At 35.3% G+C, this 16793-nt stretch overlaps 1 protein-coding gene across 2 annotated transcripts in view; it reads right to left on the reverse strand.

Moving 5' to 3' along the window:
• Positions 1-7355: 7355 nt before the first annotated feature.
• LOC144970237 (beta-1,3-galactosyltransferase 6-like) overlaps positions 7356-16793 on the reverse strand; it is a 19853-nt gene continuing 10415 nt past the window's right edge. Inside the window, exons 1-2 of one of the 2 annotated variants that reach the window (XM_078909672.1) lie at positions 14794-14956; positions 7356-12873 (exon numbers count right to left, since the gene is read on the reverse strand). In XM_078909672.1, coding sequence (XP_078765798.1) covers positions 11708-12796 — 1089 coding nt within the window. In that variant the 5' untranslated portion in view covers positions 12797-12873; positions 14794-14956 and the 3' untranslated portion in view covers positions 7356-11707. Of the gene's footprint in view, positions 12874-14793; positions 14957-16793 lie in introns of those variants that run through there. The other variant, XM_078909673.1, reaches the window with a different exon arrangement.

Raw genomic sequence — 16793 nt, forward strand, 5'->3', positions numbered from 1 at the left:
GCCTAGGAAACTGGAAGTCACTTGACTTTTATTTCCCTGTATATGTTTTTTGAGTTGCTTTCTGTCTTGTATTTGAATCGGATTACTTGGTTTTATCTTGGCTGAGGGATAAACAGTGGAATGTACAGTATCACAGTGCAACATGCATTCGACAATTTCACGGATTCAACGAACGAGGACAGAATTCCCAAATTATGTCCTTCATTGTCTTAGTAAATTTTTCACGGCATTGACGAATTAATCTTAGACTTAGGGCCAACACACTGGCCACTAATACAGAGAGAAAGAACAGCGCAAGTTGCGTTTTGCTTTAGCCTTCTGAAAATGACATTTAAAAAATAATCATAAAACAAGATGATGATTCAAAAAAAAAAAGTTTATTACTGTGTATTCAAGAGCTTAACCAATGGAATCATTTATTCCATTGAGTAGCACTAACAACAACTTACTTTTAATAATTTTTAAAACTTGTGGTCACTGTCTTGTAATGTGACATAAATTTTTGGTCAGTCTCATGCCTAGCCGTCTAATGTGCTTGCCTAACCTGAAGCAATCAACCCACATTGTGTGAGTATTTATCACAAGACTGCATGTTGACGACACATTAATGAAGGAATTGCATTGCAACACCTGACACTGACATGCTTATTTTTCAATAATGTGTAGATAAAAAATGCCTTTTCCCCCTCCTTTCTCTGGGTGGGGTTCCTGACTTCCCATAGTGGGCAGGGAGGTACATACTGTGTCTTCTATCCCCCTATGTCTGTTTTCAAACATGCTTTCTGTCTCTGTCTTGGAATGAGATTACTTTAGACCAGGGGCTACCGGAACCCCCCCCCCCCCCCCCCCCCCCATGTACGCTTTGTCTGCCTATATATTCTGAAAGAGCAGTATCTTGACCACCACCAAAAAAAGTTATAGCCCAATATTGATACTCTTTCAGAAGTTATGCTGGTTTGAAAACAAAGAGTTGCGGCCCTTAGCAAAAATAGGGGTAGGGTTGCTTTGAACAACTGTGTGAATACTATTCATGTGATATGCATTATTTTTGCATCAAATGGAATCTACATCTGTTCCCTATTTGAACCAATTCCCCTTTGTGTGCCTTATTCTTGGATGCTTTAATTGTAATTCTGGAACTTTTTACTATCCCATTTACTTCCTTTTTACTGGTGCATATATGACCTCAATGTGTTGCAAGTGCCGTAAAACCCTTAAAAACTAAAAACAAAACCCTCCATTCTTACCGCTTTCCCCACATCCTACCATGTTATCCAACGTGCTGTGATGTATAGCGTGGTGGTGTGTGTTTTGTTTTTCTAAGTGAGTAACTCAGGAGTGAATGATATTTTGCCAACAAAAACGTAGTAGGCTACAACTACAACACGGTTTCTGTCTTTTGTCTTACAGCCATGTTCAGGTATTTATCGAAACACAGATTCTACAAAATTTTCTGGCTGTCCCGTGAGTTGATCGAATGCGAATGCGCATTGCATTGTAGTCTTCTTCTTCTTCTTCGTCTTGTGGAAACCTCCAATATTGTCGAGGATCACTCCACAGTTTGTAGGGTTTTACATTTTAAACTTGCTAAAAACTCTGCACATAATACTAATTTAAAACAAAAAAAATAAACACATAGATTAAAAAGTCACGTTGTGAACTCTATCAATCGCGTGAAGGCATGTTGGCAACCGTTTTCAGCCACTTCAGCTGGGAGGCTATTCCATAGTCTGGCAGTGGAAGGGAAAAACGAATACATGAGGTAGTAGTAGTAGTGTCGTATGGTCTTCACACCTCCAAGTGTGACTCATTCAGCCATTTGATGTAGTCGTCATCAGCTTTGTGGATAGCAGGATAGCCGCCCTCTATGGATGTTGATGGACAGTGAAGTACCACATGGTCGATGTCCTGATTTGGAGCGTTACAGGCTTGGCATGTTGGTGTTATATAGCTCCATTTGTGGAGATTAGATGTTGTTCTACCGTGTTTAGATCGTAGTCTGTTACAGGAGGACCACTGTTTTCTGTTTAGTGTGTAGAAACCTGGGAGTGGTGTTGCTGTAGGGTCTTCGACTGTTTTTTGGTTTGTTTTTCTCCCATTCAGTTTTCCAGCTATCAGAGAGGTCGAAATGTTCTTTTTTGAATACATGAGGTCAATGTAGGTTTGGAAGATGTTTTTAAAAAAAAAAATGTTTAAAGCATCTCTCTTTGATGCACTGTTGGTTATGTTTTTGTTTTGAACATGTTTGTAAATATTTGAGTGTATTCTTAATACTTGGATCTTCTCCAGTGTTTGGATAAGGCTTTTAGGTGATTTCAGACTAAGTACTCTTGGAATCTGCCTCTGTTCCCTAATGAACCTTTCAGGATGGGGTCTTTACTTTTGACCTCCCATGAATGGAATGCAGGAGGTCATTTCCTTTCCTTCTATCCCCTTATTGTATTTTTTTCCCAGGTTACTGTCATTTTGTCTTGTAATGGGATCATTTGGTTTTGTCCTAATGTGCTGTTCGGTGTCCTTGTCTGAGGAAAACAGTCAAATGTAAATAGTATTTTCCTAGTAAATTGTAAATTATCCCTTTTATATACTGTATAGTTTTTTGTAAGTATTTGAGTGTGTTCCTCTTGAGGGATCCCGTGTCTGCATGGGACTTTCAGGTGATCTCAAACTAAGTACACTTAAAATCCAACTGGCACTGTGTGCTCTTGGAATCTACTGTTCCCTATTTGTACCAATCCCCTTTGTCTTACCTTTTCTCGGGTGCTTTAATTGTAAATCTAGATTTTTATACTAGCCTATTTCCTTTCTTTTTACTGGTCTGAAAAACCCTTCAAAACGGGAACAGTCAAATCAGTCGCTTATTTTTTCTGGGTGATTTTACTTGTAATTTTATAATTTTCTTACTATCCCATTTTCTTCCTTTTACTTGTGCTGATATGACCTTAACAGCTTTTTGGTCGGATAGCCACTGGATAGAGTCCAACGCGCACATGTTTCGTTTCTGAAGGCAGACTACGTAACACAGAAATTTCAAAGTATTCAATTATGGTAAAGTTGGATGCATTTTAGTCTGATTTCTAACATTCAAGCAATGCTATTAAATTAAAATGTATAAGTATAGTTGATTTGCCAAACTATTAAAGGTAGCCGTTTCCATCGTTGTGCTTGACTTCATCCACAGTTTCTTTTCTCCATTCTTGTGCGCCTGGAGATTTCTTCAATGTTTATGCTGTTGCATTGCAAACCAAGTTTCATGATTCTGCAGAGGCATCTTCGTTCAAACCCTCTGAGGCTACTCGTATCTTCTTGTTCATTATCCAAGTTTCTGATGCATATAGGAAAAGTTGATAATAACAAGAAATGAAGTGAGTAGGAAAGTGCCAGGAGACAACAGAGAATAAAAACTTCACAGCGGCAATGGGGGCTCGAACCTGAGACCTCACTGGTACGACAACTCCACCTGGCCTGGGAGATCGTGACTCTAACCTATGAGTGAGCTATCCAGGACCCCCACACTAAAAAGTGGCTTCAAAGCTTAGTCTAACTAGAGCCTTCTTTCCATGATCTCCCCGCCTTCTTGAGGTCACGGGTTTTGTTTGTTTGTTGCTTTAGGTCTCTTCCAACACAATTGAGGTTATATGAGAGACCGCTGAAACAAAAAAACAAGCAATCTAACAAAAATAGTACAAATGTAAATCAAAATCATAACCTAAAGATATCATAAGCTAAATTATAAATAACCAAGAGCAAACAGGCAGAAGATTTACAGAAAAAAAAATATCCCCTGTCAAAATACAATCACAAACCAAAGAAGCAGGATAGGCTAGTAAAGAGAAGAAGAAACGACATCACTATCGGATCGTACACCCATGCGAACATCATAGGTATATGATACAAGGGTGATGCTCCCATCCAACCACCCGCAGGTCACGAGTTCAACACACAAACGCTGTGAAGTTAGTTGGCCAATATTCTTAATACAAACATGTAACATAGAAACGAATGAGACATTGAGTATGCTCCGGTATTTGGGGTGAATTTTTAATTCAGAAAAGTGAGTGGAGCAGCCACTTATATTGATAAAACAAGAAATGAAGCAAGTAGGAAAGTGCCAGAAGACAATAGAGAATAACTTTGCAGCGGTGATGGGGGTTGGAACCCGCGACCTTACTCCTTACTGTTACGATAACTCTGCCTGGCCAGGGAGATTGTGACTACCGTATGAGCTATCCACGACCCTGGATATAGGGCATATAGTAGGAGAACAGAGTGAGCATTGGATTGGTAGATCATTACGTATTTTGGTATTGGTATTCAAGGGATGTTGATTTCCAAATATTCCTGAGCCCATTAAAAGTGCAAGCTGCAAGTCCGATTCTGGTACTAACTTCTTTTTTAATATTGCTATCAGCCGAGATGTAACTGCACAGGTATTTGAAGTATTCCACCTCTTCCAGATGTAATATAATAAAAACCAAACCCACAAACACAATAATATTAGTATAGAAGATAATATTTTACTTTAACTTTTAATTCCATTCACATGGCCTGACAATACAAATCCTTTACAAACGTATTGTTTAATTTCAATTATGGCAAAACTCATTTTAATGGCAACCACAATTATATAATACATTTCGATAGAGACATAATATGTCGACAAATGTCAGTACAGTAAAAACCGACTAAACTGGAATTCATAGGTCTATTATCTTACACATCTGTAACTGTAATAATAATAATCATACACAAGAAGATAATAAGTTGGTATTGCTCATTGAGAAGTACATACTTATACTAGAGAAGTCCGTTTCATAATTCAATATCCATTTTGCATGGCTATCATAACATTGTGCTCATGAACAAGAAAAAAATATTTTTAAACGAATACTTTAATATCCATTGGAAAAAAAAAAATCCCGGCTGTTGCAGGGGCAAATTTTATTAAAATACCTATTTATATATTTTAGTTATGTAATTACACTACTACAGACAGTTATAACATCAGATTCCACATGTTATTGGCGTCGACTCTAATTGTGCAATTCATAGCATGGCTTGAAAAGCCTTTTCCGACTGCGACTGCATCACGGACATAAAAGAAAGAACCTTAAACTAACAAAGTGGGTGTGGTTTTCTTTTCATTTGTTAAAATACGATGACTTTAAATCTCAGGTGTTTACCCAAGATACCTCTTAATTCTCTATAAAAACACTTGGAAGTTTGCGATTTTTGCAATCATAAGAGTGGCCATGATATAAATCTCTATCTCATTTATAATGTTTAACGTTAGGCTTATAGAATTCACGCTACTTTTTCCTTTTAAAATGTTCCTCAGGGTTCCGTTGTGGGCCCACTTTTATATACATTTTACGTGTATCCACTTTGTAATTAGTAATATAATTGGCGATTTTAGTATCAACAAGCATTTATACTATACGCAGATGACACTTGACACCCAACTGTATTGTCCTGTCACATTAAAAAGTGAAAATAAAAGTATTCGAAAGGATTGAGACATGCATAAAAAAGATCAAATTTTGGATGACGGACTGCTAACAAATTAAAACTAAATGAAGATAAGACAGAAATTATTAAGTTTGGAAGAAAGAATGGTACACCACAAATATTATCGAAATCTATTGATATTGCTGGTACAAATGTCAACATTTCATCAATCCATGTTCGTAACCTTGGTGTTTTATTGGATAACAATTTGTCCATGAATGACCATGTTTCCATTGTAATCAAATCTTGCAACTTTCATTTAAAAAATATAGGGAAGTAAGACACGTTATCGATAAAGATATAAATAGCATGCTAATGTCTTCTTTGATTTTTAGTAGAATTGACTATTATTGCAATGCCCTTCTTGACGGCTGCCCTGAATACCCTATAAATATAAACAAATTACAAAAAGTTCAAAATAAAACAGCCAGAATAACATCCCTCACTAAATTTTAAAAAAAACATAACGCCAATTCTAAAATCCCTCCACTGGCAGCCAGTAAATTTTCGAATTGATTTTAACAGTCGAGTTATGCATCTAAATCCATGAACTAAATTTCCCTTCATTACATCCAAGACCTAACTTCTATAAACCAGTGTGAGCTTTACTTTGATATCTGCTGACTTTTTATTGCATAACGTAAGAAAATTTTCAAACAAATTTAATAGTAAATCTTTCTGTATCAGGGCCCCTCGGTTATGGAATAGCATGAGTTTTAAAACTAGATTCATAGACAAAACAAACAATTATGCAAAAATCACTTGCAATTATTTTTCTTTTAAATTAATCAATCACAACCTATGACACTGTGAAGAAGAGCCTTGCTATATACACAACATGTTATAGTTATAAACAAGCAAAGGTAATGAAAAATGAAATTAAGTCTTAAAAAAGAAAGGACGCCAATGAAAACAAAAGTATTATGCTTTTATATCTGAAGATATATAAATTGGGATTAGCATTAGGTCAATTCATGCTTTTTTTTTCACAGACGGATGAGATAAGACATACTGAAGTTGACCTTGAATTCAAAGGATATACTCCTGGGCAGCGGAATGTTTTTAACGAGTAAATTTATGGATGATAAAACTGAAAAAGTATACATGATAGTAACACACTTCGATTAAATTTGTCAAACCAAATCCTAAGTGGATATCTGAACTAGGTATCTTTTGGGTAAGAATCAAAAACCATACTGCTGAGCCACACTGCCCCTCCCCCTCTCCATCAAACGTTATGGCAATGTACAGTTTCCTGAAACATTTTTGCTTATCCCGAGGATTTCAAGGAGTCCTGGAGTGTATACAGAGGCACAATTCAATACTTTTCAAATAATAAATGTCCATGCCAAATACCATTGTATTACATATTGTAAAATTTAAACGAATTAAGCAAATTTGGTGATGAGAAATAAGAGAGTATGAACAACGTGTAGTTGGCTTTCGAATTAATAACGCGTTACCAGTTTATTTTCATACACCTTAATTGTTTTATTTTTTTGTTGTTGAAATACTTGAACTGAATCCAGCATTTCAATTTCAAGTAAAAAATTAAACATGGCAGGTTCAACATCAAACAATGCAACAGAATGGTCAATCTATTGCTTGTGCCAGAAGAAAGCAGAAGAACCTTTGTCAATGCCAAAAAATGAAGAGAAGTCTGGTTACTTAAAGCGCTTCCTTCACCTTTGAATATTCAAAGGCTGGATGATGGATGTGGTATTGATAAGAAACTTTGGGAGCTAATACAGCAAAATGTCATAATTTATGCAAGTTACTTTTCAATAACACTAAACTTGAAAAGGCAAAGCAGAAATGTGCAAATAAAAGACAAATTGACAAATGTCTAGCCAAGACATGATGGATACTTTTATTAGTCCAAAAGTTGAGAGAAAACACACAGAAATGGGCCACTGGTTGTGTTTTATATGTGATAAAGAATACAATAAATCAAGCCTATGTCAAATTAAAACAATGTAAACATGTCATAGTCATAACTGCACTGAATTGTGTTAAATTGCTTGAGATTTGAGTGTTGCTGATCCCATTGAACAAGGACTAAAATATTATTCACGTTGTTTAGCATCCATTTATAATAGACCGCGATCCATGCTTTTGTTTGTTTGTTTGTTGCTTTAGGTCTCTTCCAACACAATTGAGGTTATATGAAAGACCGCTGAAACAAAAAAACAAGCAATCTAACAAAAATAGTACAAATGTAAATCAAAATCATAACCTAAAGATATCATAAGCTAAATTATAAATAACCAAGAAAAAACAGGCAGAAGATTTACAGAAAAAAAAATATCCCCTGTCAAAAATACAATCACAAACCAAAGAAGCAGGATAGGCTAGTAAAGAGAAGAAGTAACGACATCACTATTGGATCGTACACCCATGCGAACATCATAGGTATATGATTCAAGGGTGATGCTCCCATCCAACCACCCGCGATCCATGCTTAATTTGTGTGAAAAGGAAGCTGGTGGAGATCATTGGGATGGAGAGCATGGTAAATGTGGTGGCTTTAATTGGTGTAATGGATCGGTTAAGAATAGGTTGCACAGTTTTGTGATGGAGGAGATCAAAAGTGCTGTTGAGGATTTATCGGATGAAGTTTTGTTGACCAAATGCTTGCATGGCAGAACGCAGAATGCGAATGAAAGTTACAATCACTTAGTTTGGGATAGATGTCCAAAATCAGTATTTGTTAGAAATTGCTGTTAGTGATGCCACTAATGATTCAATGAAGGTGAGATGGGAAGGATTGATGTTTAGGACTAGGTGTCGGTGAATTTTTAAAAGTGCATTTCAATATTTGGATCTACGCTGGGTCAAGTCTGCGGACAAGGATAATAAAACAACTCCAAAGAAGAAAAGGGCAGAGAAAACCATTGACAAAGCAAGAGAAACCAGTGAAAATAAGTTTTATGAAAGAGGAGCCTACTATTTGAACTTAAGGGGGTTGTTTTCATCATGTTACAGTCATGTGTTATTGTATTTTCATTGTTTTCTTGGATATATATTAGCCCATATTCTATGTGTTTTGATTTTTTAAATAATTTAATTTCATTCTTACTGGAAAAATACAATATAACGTACATAAAGTTGGAATTATGATCTTTAAAAGTTTTAATATCACGCAAAAAAAAAAAATCCCTTAACTTGTGTATACAGTAGAATTACTTTAAACCGAAATTTTGGGGACCTTCTAAACCATTTCGGTTTAAAGACATTTTGGTTTAAAGCAAGTTCCCGTTTTGCGATGTTTTTCAAGTGTAGTAACTATTTAAGAAATTTGCTCATTTAATCGTATCATGGGTTTCCCCTTAAATGTAGTTGTTGAATAAATGCCGTCTTCGTAACCATTAAAAAATTATTTTTTTTTGGTGTGTTTTAAAAATATTTTTGGGGGTTTTCGTTTTCAATTCAAAATTGTTGAAAGAGTTGAGTTCGGGATGCCGTTTTTTTACATATCTCCGTCTTGATCAACTTTTTTTCATCGACTTCACATAGTATTTTGATTTTAAACTCCAACGTGTAAGCACAGTGCTTTCTTTTAGTAAAATGTAAAGCTAAAATAAGAGCGAAAGTTCTTGTGTGATAATTGATAATGAATGATGCGCAGCTACTCAGAGGTGAAGTGAAATGGAAATGAAAAGGCGTGTCAATGCTAAGTTGTTTACTACACATCTCTCTTTTGTTGAAAAGCCATTAGGTTCAAAGGCCTAATTACATAGAACCCCCCCCCCCCCCCCTCTCACACACACATTCAATCAAAGTGGAAATGAAATGGCATGTCAATGGTAAGTTGTCTACCACCCCCCCTCCTTATTGTCGTGTTGAAAATCCAGTCAGTTCCAAAGCATCATCACACGAGCGAGAACATCTCGCTTGCGTGATTCTACACCCCAACTCCCCCTCTTTCCTCATTTTTTGCCTGCCAGTCACCCGTTGTCTTCCTTTTCCAGTCTGCGATCGTGGTGCTGGCCAAACCCAAGTGCAGTGATTGAAGTGTTTGCCTACCCCCCACCCCTCACCCTCATCTTATACTTACGCTCTTTGTTTTAATATCGCCGGGCATTATTATGTGGGGCCACCTTCCCGAATTTTGGAAGAAAAATAGAGAGAGAAAAGGGGAAGGTGCTCTAAGTTGTTTCGGTTTAAAGAAAGTCCTTAGAAGTATTTCGGTTCATCGTAAGAATTAGTACAAAGATAATGAAGAAACTAGTACAATTTATTAAATTCTTTGCAGTTTAAGGTATTTTTCGGTTTAGCTTCTTTTGGTTGAAAGTAATTTTACTGTATATGTGAAAAGTTATTTTTGTTTGGTCACAGGTATATGTACACCTGTAAAACATTAAAGCCATACAACAGGCAGGGTATAAATTATGAAACAGACTCTTGTACAGTACTGTAAATGTTTACCAGTTCTGATTAACCTGCTTTATATCACAAACAAGAAAGGTATAAATGTTATGCATGAGTAGAAAGTCACAGTCTGAATGGAATGTAAGAGGCCAAGGAAAAGTTATTCAAATTTAACAGAAGTTGTTTGTTTACTTTTAGAGGTTTTATAGCGCTTACAAAACGTTTAGGTCATTTCAGCATCAGTTAAAAGAAAGATAATATAATAGTCAAAAAAATTTAGATCAAGCTATCATGCAGCAAAGAAAATGTAAGGCAAAGGGTAGCTCAATACTGATGAGAGGTAGATCCAAGAGCAATAAAGTATGAAACCATTAAAAAAAAGTTCCATACTAACACAGTCACAGGATCTCCACAAAATGGATAGGGCCTACACTTATATGGTTACAAATTAAGTAATAAAATTAAAAACCTTTTACACAAATAGCGGTACTATAATATTGGGGATCTCAACTGGCAAAAAAGTTGATAACCACTGAAAACTTTCGCAATCCACAACCAAATACATAATATTTTTATTTTAATGCACATGAACTTATGCTACAATTACAGTATTATTATTATTATTATTATTATTGTTTTTATCACCATCATTGTCATGATGATGTGTAGTAGTAGTAGTAGTAGTAGTAGTAGTAGTAGTATGGTAGTAGTAGTAATAATAGTAGTGGTAGTAGTAGTAGTAGTAGTAGTAGTAGTAGTAGTAGTAGTAGGAAGAGGAGGAGTATGGTCAGCTTTTCTACAAATTACAATAAAGTAATATAGCGAACGAACAAATTATGTTTACCTATATTTTCTTAACTCGGATGATGACATAAAGCAACTTAATTCTATCACCATATATATCCCCCTTAAATGTTTTCAATACAATAATAACAGGTATTTCACCCATAATTGTTATTTGTTTAGCTTTTTTTCCGGTTATACAGCTTTTTAAAACTGATCCCTCCATCTCCCTCTCTCTCTCTCTCTCTCTCTCTCTCTCTCTCTCTCTCTCCCCCCCCCCCCCTCCCAAACAAAAACAATAATAAAAAAAATATAAAAAATTAAATTAAATATTTCCACAAGTGATTCTTTAAATTTTCTAATTAAAAACCTGAATATGTAAGAATTAAATAATAAGGAAAAAAAAAAAGAATTTGGCTCCAAAAGTCTATACAAATAAATGGTAGGTCTGCTACAGCGACATACCAACATTTTATAAACCTAAATTTGTACTCGTAAACCTCGTTAGGGGAAAAGATACAAACTAATACCAATAATATTAATAAAAGGGAAAACAAATCCATTAAAGAAAACTTTAAGCCATTTAAACTGTTTAAACTATATGATTATATATCATTAATTTAATTATTTTTTGTAGGGGGGGGGGGGGGGGGGTGATGCTTTCCGGTGGGAATGAGGCACTGAGGTTTGATTAAGCTTGACATTGTGACATTGGCTACCATGGTAATTTTTTTTACAAAATTTATTATACTCATGTTAAGTTAATGCCTTTGGGCAACGAAAGCAAATTATGAGTAAATGATACTCTTGAATTAAAGAGTTTATACATTGTAATGACATGGCACAAAAATTACTAATAAGATCAACTTTAATCAATACTGACTCAACGGATGTTGACAGAGTCCTTCATAACTAGACCTAAAATACTTTTCAAAATCATGTTTACTATTAATTAAAACCTGGAGAAAAACTTTTCTAATGTACTTTACTGATACAATGTTAGGGTCACATGATGTTCAAAGCCATTGTCAAAACTGAATTAATACTATCTTTGGTTTCCTTTGAATTTAATATTAATTTTATTGTTGCTATCAATTTTATTTTTTGGTTTTTCAGGTCGCTGACAACATTTAGAAGGCGGGAAATTCCAATTATACTCATACGACTCTCTCACAACAAATTCTTTATTACACAAATGTCCAGTTTTCTGAAGATTGTTATAAAGCTCTCTAAGTTTCACCACTGGTTGTTTATGTGTGATTAAATACGTATTACTACATCCACGTGATATGTACTCTGTATCAAAATTCTGATCATGATGACGAAATATTTTGAGAGGTGCCAGCCATGTTCCAACAGACACATCCTCACTATTAAATTGTTGCAGCAACTCATGATTGCTTGCTATAAAATGAATCAAGTCATAAGACAAAACATAACCCCCACCTCGGGCATAAGGTAAATATTTATCACACAGCACCCAATCGGGCTCTTTCCATTTTCCTGTTGTTTTCACATTAGCCCTGCCATCAAAGAAACCCCAATACAGTTTTTCCTTTGGTTTATGCTGGAGCTCTGATAACACATTTGAAACTCTAACATAAGAATCATCGTCAACTTTTAAAACATATTGATAATCTATTGTTTTGTCCAACCAAATAAATGACTGTAAAACTTTATTCGTCAAACCTTGGTATGAATCATTGACATTTTCCAACAACAATAAATCTTTGTGGACTAAATTTTCCCGCCCAATGGCACTTTTCATATCCATAGAGAGAGAACTGGTACCAATAACGAATCGAAACAAGACTTCCTCATGATTTACTCCACTCATCCATGTACCTCGAATAGCATCTCTCTCATGCAGATTGCCAGGACCTGTGATAATTAGCACAACTAGCTTGACTTTCAATTCTCTGTTTGGGGCCAAGAAATGATCATTCCAAAAGGCTTTGTTTCTTGCTTTTCTAAGTATTTCATGATCGACAGCATAAGTCCGATCCTCACATGGCATATTACACATTGATATGAAGCAAAGTATACTAAGAGTCAGAAACAGGCCACCAATAAACACAATTGGTGCCAGTCGGTTCAGCCGCCTCTCCAGGGAGTGTCTTCTGTCGAACAACATGTTGTCATTTGTCCATGACCAAACAGAAATAATGACTCATTCAGATTCACATGGGATATGTAGTAGTACCTTGTTAGCTGAAGGAGTAAAGTAAAGAGAAACATTTTATCATATCAAAGCAACTAATGAAATAAAGGGACAATAAAAATAAATAATGATAATAATACTAATACTAATAATAATAATAATAATACTAATAATAATAATAATACTAATAATAATACACTGGGACCTTTCTAATCAGGAAATGTCCATTGTTGTCAAATTCGGTCCAATTTGCTGGGTTTCCCGATTTGCTAGGGCGGTAGAGATTTCAGTTGTCCTACAAACTTTGGAGTACTTTAGCTCTTGTCACGTCAAGCCAATCTCTCTAGAAGCTGACACAAGCTGTTAAGAAGTGGAGACTTAAAGAGATCTTGTGTTCGCTATTTAAAAAAAAAAAATCAATTTTACTCCAAGTACCAATGACAATAACCCCCAAATATCACACTGCCATTTAAACAGATAAATCTCAGAACACAATCACAAAGCATTGTTTACTGCCAAATTGATAACAACAGTGGGTATCCCCCATTCTACTCCAACACCTTCTCTTCCAAATACACACTAAAAAACCACTCTCTAGTAACTAATGGATGAAATGAATTGCATTTTATACACACTGAGTTTCTTTATACTTATACATAAAACATTGAAAACTGTAAATATTCATAGACCGATCTGTATTTAAACACTGGTGATAAAAGGCTTTCAACTTTTCCCTCAAGTCTGAAACTTGACAATATCGTGTTTTGTCTTGTTTTTGTTGACCCAATCCAATTCATGAAAATTTTCCTGTCTGACTTGATCATTTGTTCATATCTTCAAATCTATCAACTTATCTGTCAGATTATTTTAATGAGAATAGTTCCGTCCCCATTCATTGTATTATTTACAGTTAGTTAAATATATTTTATAAAGTTCCAGGAATCTCTCTCTCTCTCCCTCTCTCTCTCCCTCACACACACACACACACACACACACACACACACACTCTTGCCATTGCTCATGACTCATATATCTCAGTGCTCCTGCAAATAATAGAAGTTACCATCAATAAACTACCTCTACTACTACAGCCACCATCACATCAACATTTTTACTACTCCCACAGCAACCTCCACATCGTTATCAAAACTATAGCAACCACCACCAACTTTATATCATAATCCTCCTCCTCGTCATCATTGCTACCACCGCCACTACTACAACCACAACCACCATTTCATCATCATTAATACCAATACCACAGCTACCACATCGTTATCAAAACTACAGCAACCGCCACCACCATTACATCATCACCATTATCCTTATAGTCATCATCACTAACCCTGCTACTACATCATCACCACCATCACTACACATCAACATCGTCATGCATAATAATAATAATAATAATAATAGTAACGTAGTTTATTTATATTTTGCGCCCAATTCTCTATAAAATAAAGCTCTAGGCTCATAGACTACTACAGCAAATACAGTACGAACCTGCATTTGCAGTAATAAATACTGCATGCAAATAACTGAATTGAATGATATCTCCTCTTTGCAGTACTACTACTGCGAATAACGAATATGACAATATCTACTATTCGCAATACTAGTGCAAATAGAGGAAATCATTATTAGCATTAGCAGTGCTACTGTGAATAGAGGTTCAGATTGTATTTGAATTTTGCTTTTTTCCAGGACCAGTTCAGTTTGGCATATTTTGCATCAATTTATAAAATGAATCTGCCAAGCATCTGTGTATGAAGTATAATTAGTGGTCAGACTGTGATTATTCACAGTCATTTCATTATTGGTGATTGATAAACAGACACATCTGTATGTGATATGAATTAAAGATTTTATATAATAAAACATGACAGTGACTGACAGCCACTCTCACTCACAATCACTGAAATTTATTTAATACTTTCACTTTTTTATTTTACGTAATTGGAACCTACCATATAACGACTGACCCAGGGTTTCCTAGCTTACATTCTGTCGTTAATCGACTCATCAACACAATGATATAGTCAGATGGAAACCTTGTCAGTCTTTTGTCAGATTAAATCAATCACAGTGAGAGACGAAATGTAAGCTTGGTTTGTTTGTAGTCTTGTAGTAAGAGTTATAGAACCTTTAGAAATAAGAGCTCTTTTTTGCTTATGATAGAAAGGAGATCGAGAATTAATAAAACTCCAGATTCAAACGAATGAAGTGAATCCATATTAAATTGCAACATACTGTGGTCATCACAGGGTGGTCATACCGACGTGCACTTATATATAATATATATATATATATATATATATATATATATATATATATATATATATATATATATATATATATATATGCAGGTCTGATAATCCAATTAATTATGGGCACATTGTTGTAATGGAAATCTCAAACAATAACGCAAAATATTGTCCGTTACAGCAACATTAAAATAGACCAATAAGTGGGTTCGGATGTCAGATCTGGATAATATGCACACGTTGGCTATAGAGTTCGCGACAAAAATAATGAGACTTTGGTGTAATTTTATAACATCAAAATGACGCCGTTTCCATGGGGACAGCTTGCAATGCCTTCGTCCGTGGTGTAGAAAAAAAAATTCTCTTGAATTTATAACGCGTTGTCGAAGATAATCGCAGTTGCTTTCAATCAATTTGCTTTATATTGTCCTTGATGTTTACACATTTTATTTAGAGGCGTTTTAGTCCTGTACTTCGGGCAATTTTGCAGAACTGATACTGATACGTTTTTGTTAATATTTGATTTAAAATGCTTGTCCGCAGTGTAGTTGGTTATCTATTTATAAGAACAAATCCATTATTCCTTAATCATTCATATCTTATTAATTGAACAAACCCCTTGGAGTTTGTATGCCTCGTCATTTTGGTTTATTGTCTCTAATATTGCACAGTGGCAAAGCGATTAAAGATTACACCCCGCTCACAAATTATGTAACTTGAGACTATTTCTCGGCGTCCGCAAAGCGGACAGTATTCTTCAGATTCAGTGGCTTGTATTTGCAAAAGGCCCCACCGGCCCATCACTGCAAATGTTCAATTACAGTCCAATCAAAACAGGGAACAGTCACATAATATTTTGTCGAACAAATTCATTCAAAACATGAAGTTCACGTGAGTTACACACCATCGTTGGTTACTCTGAGGTCTCGTCAGTAGAAAAATTCATTGCTCATGTCAGAGATGTTTAGTGGCCCAAAAACCACCTCGCCTTTTTTTTTTTAATAGATAAATATGTAGATAAATAAATTACATAAATATTATATTAGTATTCTCACCTTTTGTGTTTTACTTCTTTTATTCGTTTGATACCCATTATTCTCCCTCCTTAAATAGTCGTAAATATTCGTGTACATCAATATATCACGACAAACAAATCATAGTTAAATACATTTTTAACCTATCTGTCCACTCAGTGGTGATAGAATGGCCGGATCTATTAGATCAGTCGGAAAGTACTTTGCTGTAGATTAATCCATAGATGACAAGCGACATGCACGGAGTAAGTACACAAAGGTAACAAGAAATCGTCACGATCCGTTTAAAGTTACAGAAACCGGGGCAAACTACGGCTTTATGGAACCTTATTGCTGAAAAGGAGTCCAGGAGAAAAGAAAGTTCAAGTTGCCTTTGTGTGTCAACCCAATATCAAAAAGATGCCAAGTCCAAGTGGTGGGTGTCAAACTAACAAAAGAAGTAAATCACAACCCCTGTATCGTTATGTCACGGAAGATCTGATTTCAATGGCACTTCGGGATTTCACGTTGTCATTTTTTATAAGAACGAGATGTTGCCTTATTGTAATTTCTTTATAACTCAAGTATTTTGTTATTTTTACCCACATACATTAAATATTAGTGGCATCTAAATAAATACGAATCTCTCTCTCTCTCTCTCTCTCTCTCTCTCTCTCTCTCTCTCTCTCT

Source organism: Berghia stephanieae, chromosome 4 (genome assembly GCF_034508935.2).
Source record: "Berghia stephanieae isolate SIO BIC M18660-M18661 chromosome 4, UCSD_Bste_1.3, whole genome shotgun sequence".
Taxonomy (NCBI): domain Eukaryota; kingdom Metazoa; phylum Mollusca; class Gastropoda; order Nudibranchia; family Aeolidiidae; genus Berghia; species Berghia stephanieae.